Source organism: Lottia gigantea (genome assembly GCF_000327385.1).
Source record: "Lottia gigantea unplaced genomic scaffold LOTGIsca_33, whole genome shotgun sequence".
NCBI lineage: Eukaryota > Metazoa > Mollusca > Gastropoda > Lottiidae > Lottia > Lottia gigantea.
Window position 1 is genome coordinate 1,315,245 of NW_008709110.1, and position 13,846 is coordinate 1,329,090.

Here is a 13,846-nt window from a genome sequence, read left to right on the forward strand (position 1 = left end):
TTCATATCAAAATATCTGATGATGTAAACCAAAATGTTTAGTTGTGAAATTCTAATCATATTTAAGCAACAATTCTATTGAGCAATCAGTGCTGATATTTGAATGTTATATTAATTAATTCTGATACACTATGAGTTTATAAAAATCTTTATAAAGCAGACAGGATGTTTATATTATATTATAACATTTGGTTATATAATTACACTAGGTTGTTTTAATATGTCTAGTATGACCAGATGAAATTTATCATTATATACTATATTATAACATCCAGTACATCAGGGCTGTTGATTTCACTGTTTTTGCCATCCATGGCTGACTTGATCTTCAAAATACACTAAGGTGAAAGGTTTTCGGATATTGTAAATTTAAGGTGTGAATTGAATACCATGATAAAAGTAAAAGACATGATATAATTAAGAAATTGTCCATAAACGAGAGAGCAGATAAAAAGAAATCCATAACCTAAGAAGAATAATAACACATAAAATACTGGCTCTAATATCTAATGATAGCTTATTGAAGTTTTCACAAATATATTTCATAGAAAATTTTAAAAGGATCTTAAAGAGGTTTTCTCAACTTTTATGTGTATTTGGTGACCAGATTCTGGTCTATTTATATCTTTATTTGCATCATTCCAATTTTGAGTCCACCTATTGTATGCATGTTTAAATGTCACTTCTGCAAGAGCTGCTAATATAATATCAAAGGGCCTTTGGAATTCAATGGACAGTGGACCAATTCACTCAGAGCAAGTTGTCAATTTGACAGATTTGAAGTAGTAATGACTGTCTATGGTTTTGTTTTTAAATCTCTATATTTCTTTACATTCTGATCAATATTATAATAAATCAGTAATTTCATTATGCTAAAAAGCTAAGTTGAAGATAAAAAGACAAATTTTAGATCTTTATTACTTAAGAAAAACCTCATAAAAGATATGACATGATATAAAAAGAAAGACATGATAATGATAATGACATGAAAGGTTAAGATATATGAGATAATGACATGAAAGGTTATGACATATGAGATGATGACATGAAAGGTTAAGACATATTAGATAATGACATGAAAGGTTAAGACATATTAGATAATGACATGAAAGGTTAAGATATATGAGATAATGACATGAAAGGTTAAGATATATGAGATAATGACATGAAAGGTTATGACATATGAGATGATGACATGAAAGGTTAAGACATATTAGATAATGACATGAAAGGTTAAGACATATTAGATAATGATATGAAAGGTTAAGATATATGAGATAATGACATGAAAGGTTAAGACATATTAGATAATGGCATAAAAGGTTAAGATATATGAGATAATGATGTGATAGGTTAAAATATAATGAGATGATGACATGAAAGGTGAAAAAATATAAGATAATGGCATGAAAGATTAAAATATATGAGATAATGATATGAAAGATTAAGATATATCAGATAATGACATGCTAGGTTAAAAAAAAATATATAATAAGATGAAAGGTCAAGATATATGAGATAATGATGTGATAGGTTGAGAAAAAAAGGGATAATGACACGATAGGTTAACATATATGAGATAATGGCATGATAAGTAAAGATGATATGAGATAATGACATAACAGATTTAAAAATGAAAGGAATGAATTATCACAGTCTATGATGTAAATCACACATTATCACGAACTTTTTGATTTTACATTCTGTAATCCAGGTTGAGCTTCATCCCAGGGTCCATAGATATTACTGAAACAGAAACACATATTACAAAAAAAAGTTGATGGATCACTTGCATACACGCCAATCTTCATCATACAAACTGAAGGTAATATAAGTAAATGTGGGTGCAACACAAAACAATTAGACTATGTTACTTTTGCTTCCATTACCAAAAATTACAGAATACAGAAAGTTTTACTGATTTTTTGTGATTTAATTAAAAGTTTGGAAATCAACAATAATTCCTCTTTTTTCAAATAAAAAACATAAAGGCATTAGTTATTATTCCTGCAATAAATTTTTCCAGTAATCCTTATTATTCAAGTCACTACTTAAGTCTAACTTTAGTCAAAGTTTAGGTAAAGTACGAGCGCTGCATATGGCCCTAAGCTTTAAAACATGAACTCAAGTCTCCATTTACTGAGCAATAGCTGATTTGTCATTTAGAATTATTTCCCTTTATATTGTCAGAAATCAGATATAAACTTTGATAAAATATCAAATATCTGTTCAATTTTTCAAATGAAAGGTCAATTTGGATGTGGTCACAAGGAATCGTTAAGATTCACTTTACCAATTTCATAACCTTATGCTCTATACATAATATTACTTTTATTCTTATAATTTAAAAAAAAAAGAGGAACGTAATGCCAATTTACTGTGAAGTAATAGTGTTAAATATAATGCAGTAACTTACTTTTTCCGAACCTGTAATATTTTCAAAAAGGCAGGACAGATGAAATTGATAAATATATGTATGCTGAGAAACAATATAGCACCTGGTATAGTAGTAGATAGTAAAAATACTAATGCTAGTAATCCTAGTACTACTGTTATTGTATTATTACACTTTGGATATATTGTCTGAAAAAAACAATAGTATGTATGGAAATATATACTTTAAAAGTAATTTATAAATAATTTTAAATAATAATAATAAAAAAAGTTTACTTACTATGAGGCATAGTGTAATCGAAATAAATTGTCTTGACTAAGTGTTCATGAGAAAAGAGCTTTAACATATAAGGAAATTTATGGCATTAATGTCCATCCTAATTCTTAACCAAGTATAATTGCAAGTTTGATGCAAACATATCTGTTTTGAAGGTTTTTAAGAATTACATAGAACAAAAGAAACCATACCTTCAATCTATGTCTTAATAATGGCCATAAAGCAAACCACTCAAAAGAAAATAAAACTATAGAAAATGCATGCCATGTTGTATTTAATCTTGATGCTAAGCATATTGAAGCAAATGTAGCTGCATTTAATGACAGAGTGCCAGGCACATCATCTCTGAAAATAAAAAAAAACATCACAATAAATAAATTCACTATTCACTAATAAATAAAATGCAAATTATTTCATTTAATTATACTAAGAAATATTTACATTTATCATTCAAATACAAGTTCATGTAATCACACTATAAAACAAGAAATTTCCACTATTTTTATTCTTTATCTATTTCAAACACTTTATCTTTTTCGCAGACTACAAACTTCCCTTTCGTGATACAGGAATGAAAGATGTAGTCCTACATTTCTGCAGTCTTTTTGACAAGAGCTTTAAGTACTAATTATCTGCAGCCTCTATGTCAATTAGACTAGATTATTTAGCAGTGGACAAAATATTATACTGATTATGTTCCCAAATGTCTATCTGTGCATCATCAATTTGTGCAGACTGTATGTTGAATACCAAATCTCCAAATTAGAGAACATGTACCAAGCGTGTTGAGCCAATGGGCCTCCTTAACTTCTACTTTATACCCATGAATTAAAATAAAACATTAACTTACTGATCAGCTGAATAATTATAGAATAAAATATTAGCTATCATCATCATACTGGTCATAGCATAAATAGTATCAGTACTAATAGTTTCTGTTAATGATACTAATACTGGTGATAAACTAAAACTAAATCCACCAAACATTATACTAGTCTTCATATCATCACATACTATCAAAATAATAAATACTAAGATAAAACATGGGCCCCGACTATTACCATCCACATTAAGCTGGTGTATAAAAGAACACAGGGGTACATTATTTGTATTTAGGTTCCATAGCACAGTCTGTTAGTGCTTGGTTATGTTGACTTTTATATAAATCATCTTATATAAATCATCCTGGAAACAACAATGTCAAGAGTTTTGAAAGATGTGAAAGTAAAATATGACTGTTTCTATCTTTCTTGTAACTGTAGTCTATATATCTTATTCAATAACATGAAATAAAAGAAAGTTATATATCCTATTGTTAGGCACCTAATTGAGCTGATGACAAAGATGAGAAATAGTATGTACTTTGATTGAAACTTTGAACTTTATTTGCCGAAATACATCAAAAGCTATATGCCCATGCAATGGGGAATCAATCCATGTTAAAAGTTAAATTCTGGAAGCATTGCCGTATCCTGATTACACTAGTTATCTATACAACAAAAGAAGATAATGCACAATTCTATTTATATTTTAGGAAATATCCAATGATAAATGAGAGGGACGTACCAGTTCTGTTAGATCTAGTAGTATTAGAAGAATTTTCTAATTTTACATAACAAATGTAGCCAATTATAGTTAATATTGTTGTAACTATAAACAGTTCATCTGGTTTTAACTGTTTATTATCCATATACATAAATATCACCACAAATATACATACACTGAAATAAACAATTAATACAAAAATATGTTATGGTATTTAGGCAAGTCATAGTTTCATGTCCATATTCAAAATAGCTTATAGTGTGACTTATATTGCAAGAATGAGTGTTTCAATAAGTTACAAAACTAATATGAATTAACTTTTTCATAACCTAAAAATTCCATGATAACCAAATGGATATTATTATGGTTAAAACTTTACCAAGCAATAGAATATTTCCAACCAAACAAAAGTAACAACAAAAGTACAAGCTATTGTTAATATTTTCTCACGCAAATTAGTACGACAATACCTCAGAGAAGGTCATGTACTGTATTGGAAGTAACTTGTTTAATTTTGAATGGGTATAACAGAGGAATTCAGTAATAAGACAATTGTATCACTTTGATTTTTCAGTATCTTTCATCTTATTGAGTAAATCTTTTTACCTGCTTATTTGTTGAGTGATACATCCTGAATCACTGACAGTAGGCCAATATTCATAGCTTCTGATGTGTTCTACAAAAAATATTTTCAAAACGTAATTATAAGTGGTAAATATTTTTGTTCCACTCGCTTGGTGAGTTCTACGTTCGGTTTCCAAGCAATTAAAACGGATATTAAATAAAACAAGGTGGAACAGAGTTCATGACGCGTTTCACTTTCATACTGTATGATTGAGATCAGTGGAACAGGACCTTTTCCAATCACATATTGTAAGCACCTTACAGATTATTTTGAAACTTCCTGCAATTAAAAATGTTTTGGTCAATCAAACCTTTACCAGCTCGTTTAGGGTATCCATTTGTCCCCCTCCCCTCACATTTGTGTGAAATTCGTATTCTTCAATTGTGGAGGACAGTCACCGACAATTTATTCTATAGCTTACTGTTTTTCTTTAATTCTCGGAGAAAACTTTTATCGTCCACATAATTATCAGGTTTATTTTGATCTTCATACAAGATTTTCTTCCATTCTTTGGGCGCAGCCATTTTGTTTATCACGTGATGAGAATGTTTTGTACCCATATGTAAATATTATACGAAAAATTTACTTATATTTTTCATATTGATTTTCTGTATATTGCATTTTTGAATTATTATCATTTCAGGTGCTGGATTTTTCAAAAGATTTCATGACTGTTGGAATATATTTCAAATTGATTAATATGAACCTTTGGTTACGATTAAGTCTCTTGATAATCAAGACTACGTTTCCATGTTGATGACGTCATTGTTTATAGTAACAAAGATGGTGGACTTTAACGTTGATCTTGTGAATTAAGTTCAGTTTACCTTGTTTGTAATCTTCGTCATCTATTTTTCTGATAGAAAAGCGTTAAGTGCAAAGGAAGTAAAGTCTGGCATTACTAATTTTGGACTTTTGTTGCCTGTAGACAGATCAAAATGCCCCCGAAAAAGAAAAAGAGTGGAAAAAAGAAGAAATCTGGAAAAAAATCGGGAAAATCATCAGCCTCAAAATCGGGAGAAATTACCCAACTTAATGAACTGAGCAAAGAATTTTTCTTAATCCAGATCAGAGATCTTGAAAATCGGCTTGCACGGTAATCAAAAATTCTTTTTTCTTTTTATAATTATTCCTACCAGTTTTGTAAATGTAGTCAACAATGTTTTCTGGACTTTTAGGAAGGCTCTCCAGTCTGGAACTGAAGGCTGTTGCCTTGGACCAAGTTGGACTGATGTTTTGGGTCAGAACTTTGTGAGAGAAAATTATAATGAAGACTGTAAAATATTTTGGAGTCAGTCTAAATTAGAAAGCTGGTCAACCATTACCAAAATCAAGTGCAACCAAGTTTTTGCCCTTTTAGAATTAAGCTTATACTTTATATTTTAGAATTTCTTTCTGTTTTCAGATATCAAAAACGCTGTGATGAATTATCAGTGGCTAATGGACAATTTCATGAGAAATTTGAACAGATGGATACAGACAAAAGAGAAATTGTCTCATTCTGGAAAAAGCAAGTTGAACAAAAGAGTAAGTTGAATTCAAACATAAAACTTAAAGAAATAATACCACAATGCATGTATAAGCTTACCAGTACAATTGATTTTAAACTATGGTACCGGTACGGTATGTTTAAAAAGTAAAATCTCTTTTTGCTCAAGATTGGCAAATGAAATTTCCGGGATAGTTTCAATAGGGTACTAATTTTTTATATTCTGATTGCCAAGGGATCTTAAAATGAAACAATAAAAATAATTCAACAGAATATAAGCTTACAAATTCCTGTCTAGAATGTATTATTATGAGTATGTTTATTTTAAAAGAGATAACACTATGTATGATACCTGTTTCTGTGATATAATTTAGCTGATGAGATAGCAGATTTAAATGATAGATTAGTTGGATTAGGCCAAGCTAAAGATACTGAGAAAAGAGAGTATGAAAGTCAACTCCAACAATTACGATCTGAATTTCAAGAAATGAAAGACAATCTTACATCAGAAAATATGATATTAGGTAAGCCTTTCTAATTTCAACTAGAAATGATATTTACATTTCTACTTTTGATCATCCATCTCATTGTATGTTATTGTGTTTTTGGTGGTGTTTGCATTTTGTGTAAACTCTACTGACATGTACCGAACATTATACGTACAGAAACATACATAATCTGAAATATTGGAGTTTGGAGTGCTGTATGCTAATGTAAATTTTGAATAAACTTTGGGATGCAGAGAATAAATAAATGAAAGATTCTGATATTGATTGTTTGTACCTTCATCATTAGGTGGAAAATTGGCATCATTGGAAGAATTCAAGGTTCAGAAAGAAGATTTAAAACATAAGTTTGCTATGATGGAAGAAGCTTTAGCTAAAAAGGATGAAGATCATAAAAATATAATTTATGAATTGGAGAAGAAAAATGTCATTGATAAAGACAGGTGAGTAGCGTACTAATTATTGACGTATTTGAAGAATTAAGGATTCAAAAGATGTTTCAGACTGTATAAAAACATTGACATTACCACCTCAATTACTATTTTACTAAATTAGTATTTGTGATCAGAGTGTGTTAGTTTTTGCTGGAATTACAGGAATCATAGACATTAGATGCAATTAAAAGCTGTATCCATGACATGAGAAGAGCTTTGAAAGCTCTCTTGAATTCCCATAAGGACTCAAAGTCTCATAAGCTTATGCAAAGATGGATGTCTTTTATTGTCAATCTGTAATGTTCAGTCAATGGTAATGATGTGGAAGCTAGTGTTGAAAGAGTTAATAACAGAAATGATATCAGTCTATACTTTCACTTTGCATTTTGTGACGAATTCAGAAACTATGGATATCTGAAATTGACTCCTGTGAAATAAAGCTCATATGCCTGTTTTTTTTTATCTCAACTGTGATATATGATTTGTTTATCGGTATTTGTAGATTAAAGAAAGATATGATAGTTAAAGTAAATACTGTGGCTGCAGAATTCCGTAAAGTTTCTAATAAACAAATGGCAGAAACTACCAAACGTACAATAAGAGAAAATGTCTCAATTAATGCTCAGCTTGGTAAAATGTCTGATAAAACACAAGAAACTTTACGAGAAACTGATGATTATAAAGCTAGAGAGAAAAAATGTAGACAACAGATTGAAATGCTGGAAGTTAATGAAAAGGAATTGGCTAAGAAAAATCATAGCAATATTAAGGTAAAGATATTATTGAAAGATAGAGATTGTGTTTGGTGTTTAACTGTGGTGACAACTCCTCACTATCCTGGAAGAAGGTCCTAGTTGTAGTGGCTCTGTGAGTTAGATGCTTGCACACTTCATTGTCTTAATTACCCCATAAGGTTCAAAATTTTCATCAAAGATTCTGTTATACTTGCCTATGAGCCCACAGGAAAATAAACCTATTGGAGAAAATTTGAAATTTAAAAAGATTTGGTTTTGCATTCCACATTTTCATAAGTCAAGTCAGATGTAGATACATAAATTTTAAACTATTTTATTCACTGTTGCAGATGATTCGTATGTTGACTGAGAAATGTCGTAATCAAGAAGCTATGATTGGTGAATATGAACTACGAGAATCTGAATATCAGGAATTAGAGAATGAATCTGAATTATTACGTTCACAAATAGAATCATCAAGGTAATTTGAGTTTCACTGTAGTTTGTAATTTAACTGATTCTCTAGCTTGGTGTATATTGATATCAGGAGGTGACGTCAGGATATTTGTTACCTTGAAGAGGATTCAACTTATAGTACCCAATCACCTAGCGAACCACAATCCAACTCACTTCCATCTGAACTATTCCACTCTCACAAAAAGACATTGTTCTGTCTAAGCATTAGATGGAAATGTTTGTATTTTATGTTTTATATAATCCCTGTCAAGTTGGTATTTTTGATAGAGCTAGTCTTGTATTTATTATAATTTCAAGACACCTGTCCTAATAAGACTAGATCAATACTTTTTTGATAAATATACAGACCATATGACATGATATAACAATTTTTTAAAAATTAAATTAATACCAAGGTTAAAAATGATTCAAACTGAATGAATCCTATTTTTGTTTATTTAATGAGTGCATCAATATTTGTAGAGAAGAAATCCAGGGTTTAAGTAAAGAAAATGAACAGCTAGAAGAACAACTAGAAAAAACAATAGAGACATTGAATGATACTAGAAACAATAGAGCTAAAGTTGATCAAGTAATGAAAGATGCTGCTCATGCTTTGAGAGTAGCATTGAGGGTAAGCTTCATGGTGTTTCCCACCATTTTCATTTTCAAGTTTGTGTACTTAGTCAAATATCTTCATTATAGAAACTTTGAATGTAAACCAATTTTTGACTTGTCTCTTGAATAATTGTTGCCTTAACTAGTCATCAAAAAAGTGTCAATTTGATTGCAATTTTTGGACTGGTGAACATTCGTAACATTTATCAAATAAAAGTCACATTTATCAAATAAAAGTCAAATTTTGTCCCATTCATGGTGATAACTGGATTAGAATTTCTGAGAATGTTCAGCTTTTAGAAATTAATCTTTACATTCACCATCTCTATTTTACCCAGAAAACTGAACCTGATGAAGAAAATGATCTAGATGATGATGATTTTGAAATAGAAAGAAGAGATCAATTATTAGAACAGTTACTGATATTATTAAACAGTGCTGCTGCTATAGGTATTGGTCCATTACCTGGTGATCTAGGTAAACATTTTGAACAACAAGTAAAGAGTTTGACCAAGTTATCTACTAATAGTGGTGGTAGTAGAATGGGCATAAGAAAAGGGTATGTTTATACTAATTTTGTTTCCAATATTCAGTTTTGAAGAAATCATATGTTGAATCTTGTCTCTCAGACACAGTAATTATATATGTATGACTTGTTAAAATGATCACCCATAATGGTATATGTCCATCATCGTAGTTTTTATCACAAGAACAGGTCATTTAAAAAAAATTTTATCTAAGAGCCATAACAAAACATCAATCATTAAAATCTGATTACAAAATCTGAAAAAAACAAAGATATCATCTCTGAAATTGAAGAACCACAAATTGGTTAACCCTAAGTAATGACCAGTGGTAGCTGTTTTACTAATTTTCTCTTTTTTTATATTACAGGCAAGTTGAGATGTCTCCTATCAGTAAATCAGGGGGTAATATTGCTCACTATAGTTTGGGTGATTTAGGTTTAATACCTCGACCTAAACATACTATACCTTCCCATTTAGATAAAATACGATCTTTATCAGCTACCACAAGACTGGGGTCATTACGAAAAGTTATGACTAAGTCAGTGGCTATACAAACAGTTAGTGCACCTAAGGTATGTAGGAATATATCTTCAAGCTATAATACAGAAACTGGGAATTTTTTTCACAAAAAAATGAAATTGATATGTTAAAGCTGTTTAAAAAAAAAGCTCTCAATACATTAATAGAGCAATATAGAACTAGAAATATTTAAACAGAACCTGAAACATGTTGAACAGCATGAAACTCTGAGTACACATGTTTCAGGGCTTTATTTAATATTCATGTTATTCTATAGTATATTTTGACTTTATCTCATAAAGTTTTACAATTATGTTTTTGTATCTTTAAGGCCATGTTTTATGCTGATCAATTATTGAAGAATGTTCCATCTTCAACTCAAACAGCCATCTATAGTAAATTACATGATGATAAAAGTAAACCACCATTAACTCTTGCTCCTATAACTACTAATAAGAGATTGATAAGTAAAGTTTATTAGCAATACTTGGCATGATCAGAGCACATTACTAGGGGTACTGGCATGATCAAAACATTTTACCAATCAGGTGTACCCTGATGATTAAATCAAACCACTGAACGATACTTGGCATACGCATGATCAGCATTTAATCAAGCGACTAACTTGGTAAAGCATGAATATGTCACAGTCACTATATATATTTCTTCAAGTTACCTTGCATGATCAAAACAATGCCGTTATGACAAAGGAAAAGCAGGTTTTTTTTCACTGAAAATCTGTACATGTTTAGTTTGTTAATTTTGATAATTGTATATATTGTTTTAGATAATTTTGTTTTATACACAATTTTTACTGTGAAATACTGTAAATTTAACTTCCTGAATATTGTACATTTTAGTAATATATCTTTACCTATAACTTATACTATTAAAGTTATTTGGTTATAACTTTGTTATAAATGCTCCTATCTGCACATCACTTCACTAGAATGTCATTAGTTTGCTTGTCAACCAAGGTATGAAGTCTTGGACTTCTGTTCTGAAAGAAAGTCTACAAAACACCTTGCAAGAACAGACCTGATTGTAGGGGAGGGGGTCATTGTGTATGGTAATGGTAGTAATGGAATTGGTCAGTAGTCAGATTTGTTCCCTTGTCCCCCTGTAGCTATGGGTCTGAGTGGTAAAGATCTAATGTACACACTCTGTTCAATTTCCTTCTTGTAGTTGAATTTTGTTTCTTGAATGCTTGTGATGTGTGAATATCCTTTAGCCGTGGGAAGTTTTTGATTCTTATGGGCCCAAGTGAAATAAGCTTCTCCCATATCCGTCCTTCTGTCCACATTTGTCTGTAAACACTGGTGTGAGTGGTTGTAATCACCAAGGATGAACCCATTTGAAACTCATCAAAATCACAAAATATTTAGTATGAGTTATTGCCACAATTTTGTCGAAACTTGGTTTCGAACCCTATTGAAAATCAAAAAAAATTAAAAAATGTTATATGAGTTATTGACCTCGTTCTTAAATACTTTCAATTTTGTGCTCCTAGACACTAAAAGACACAGTTCTTGCCTATATTGACAAAACTTATAATATATAATAATATTGTTTAGTATATGACTGAAGGTTGAATATTTGATACTGGTGATTGTTACTGTACTACCAAATATTTTTATTCATAATCAAAGCTGCCAGTAGGAGTTTATATCTTTCCCTGGCTTGCTATCTTTAAATATTAGATGAGTTTAACATGTCGACAGGGTTGTAAAGATAATCACATGACTACCAGCATTCATTTACATTACTCTTGTCTTGTGATTGGAGTTGGGAATTGCTACCGAATCGAGGGTTTTTAACCGTTTTTGAAATAATTGGGGTATGTGTATTTGTAGACATCAGGAAAGTTAAGTTCCAATTTGAGCATATTTACCCCTGTGATCTTGTAGGTATGTGATAGAATTGTATATCAAAAAATAACTTTTAAGCCCAGAGTTAATCCCCCTGTGATCCTGAATAGGCCTACATGAAATATAAAGATCCCTTTTCTCATTCTACCAACCGCAATCTAAAGTGAGCATGACCCACTTTACTATCTTATAGTCAAGTAATTAAAATATAGTTAACACTCAAAATATAAACTATTTTATTATTTAAAACAAACTCTGATATAATCTACATTCATAACAATTGATATATATTTATATTTATTTAACTAACATGGTAGAAAAACTAAATATTGTCCATACAAACTGATTATATATATCAGAGTAGGAAAGCATCAGACATTCCCCAACTAAATATTATAATCTTTAAAGTTACGATATAATATATTATATTATTCACTATCACATTCCCCAACTAAATATTATAATCTTAAAGTGACAATATAATATATTATATTCTTCACTATCACATTCCCCAACTAAATATTATAATCTTAAAGTGACAATATAATATATTATATTATTCACTATCACATTCCCGAACTAAATATTATAATCTTTAAAGTTACGATATAATATATTATATTCTTCACTATCACATTCCCCAACTAAATATTATAATCTTTAAAGTTACGATATAATATATTATATTCTTCACTATCACATTCCCCAACTAAATATTATAATCTTTAAAGTGACAGTATAATATATTATATTCTTCACTATCACATTCCCCAACTAAATATTATAATCTTTAAAATGACAATATGATATATTATATTCTTCACTATCACATTCCCCAACTAAATATCATAATCTTTAAAGTGACAATATAATATATTATATTATTCACTATCACATTCCCCAACTAAATATTATAATCTTAAAGTGACAATATATTATATTATTCACTATCACATTCCCCAACTAAATATTATAATCTTAAAGTGACAATATAATATATTATTCACTATCACATTCCCCAACTAAATATTATAATCTTTAAAGTGACAATATAATATATTATATTATTCACTATCACATTCCCCAACTAAATATTATAATCTTAAAGTGACAATATAATATATTATATTCTTCACTATCACATTCCCCAACTAAATATTATAATCTTAAAGTGACAATATAATATATTATATTCTTCACTATCACATTCCCCAACTAAATATTATAATCTTAAAGTGACAATATAATATATTATATTCTTCACTATCACATTCCCCAACTAAATATTATAATCTTAAAGTGACAATATAATATATTATATAATCTATATCCTACAGCCCATCTGCGCCGTGCTCTAAATTATATAATTGCTAAATTGAAACCATGATATATTTTATCTTGCACCCACAAACTAAATATTATTCTATTCAAATTGAAAAATTTGTGACTCAAGTAAATTGCCAAAATAATGATGACTGTTACTTTTAAATATAATTAAATTTTTATTGAATTAAGGTTGTTTTTTTCTTGTTGATTTCTTGGAATTATTCGATTGATGGTTTAAGAATAGTAATCATCAATAGATAAATAAATATAATATAAAATAAATATAATATAAAATAAATATAATATGAAATAAATGAATATATATATATAATATAAAATAGAAATAAATATATATAAAATAAATAAATATATATAAAATAAATAAATATATATAAAATAAATAAATATATATAAAATAAACGAATATATATATATATATATAAAATAAAATAAGTTAAATAAATGTAAAATGAAATAATTTTTTTACGAACACCTAACGTAATTATCTGAAGACCCCCCCCCCCCCCCC

At 29.2% G+C, this 13,846-nt stretch overlaps 2 protein-coding genes across 2 annotated transcripts; one reads left to right on the plus strand and one right to left on the minus strand.

Annotated features, from left to right (window-relative positions):
• Window positions 1–1,678: 1,678 nt before the first annotated feature.
• On the minus strand, window positions 1,679–5,364 carry LOTGIDRAFT_120032 (hypothetical protein; the record flags this gene model as incomplete). Its single annotated transcript, XM_009058252.1, has 7 exons — window positions 1,679–1,745; window positions 2,416–2,582; window positions 2,862–3,015; window positions 3,521–3,683; window positions 4,237–4,391; window positions 4,822–4,891; window positions 5,262–5,364. 7 exons carry the CDS (start codon window positions 5,362–5,364, stop codon window positions 1,679–1,681), a joined length of 879 nt encoding a protein of 292 aa, XP_009056500.1.
• Window positions 5,365–5,614: 250 nt separating this feature from the next.
• Window positions 5,615–11,062, plus strand: LOTGIDRAFT_190312 (hypothetical protein). Its single transcript, XM_009058253.1, has 10 exons — window positions 5,615–5,936; window positions 6,246–6,367; window positions 6,704–6,853; window positions 7,125–7,278; window positions 7,772–8,039; window positions 8,354–8,484; window positions 8,943–9,093; window positions 9,416–9,636; window positions 9,972–10,176; window positions 10,455–11,062. The coding sequence occupies exons 1-10, from the start codon at window positions 5,779–5,781 to the stop codon at window positions 10,602–10,604; spliced, it is 1,710 nt and encodes a 569-aa protein (XP_009056501.1). The 5' UTR covers window positions 5,615–5,778; the 3' UTR covers window positions 10,605–11,062.
• Window positions 11,063–13,846: the final 2,784 nt, after the last annotated feature.

Excerpts from the sequence above, each read along its gene's own strand:
- LOTGIDRAFT_190312 (XM_009058253.1), top strand. The coding sequence starts at position 5,779 with ATGCCCCCGAAAAAGAAAAAGAGTGGAAAAAAGAAGAAATCTGGAAAA. Across the intron at positions 8,040-8,353 it reads AAAATCATAGCAATATTAAG|ATGATTCGTATGTTGACTGA; the intron begins GTAAAGATATTA and ends TCACTGTTGCAG. Across the intron at positions 8,485-8,942 it reads TCACAAATAGAATCATCAAG|AGAAGAAATCCAGGGTTTAA; the intron begins GTAATTTGAGTT and ends CAATATTTGTAG.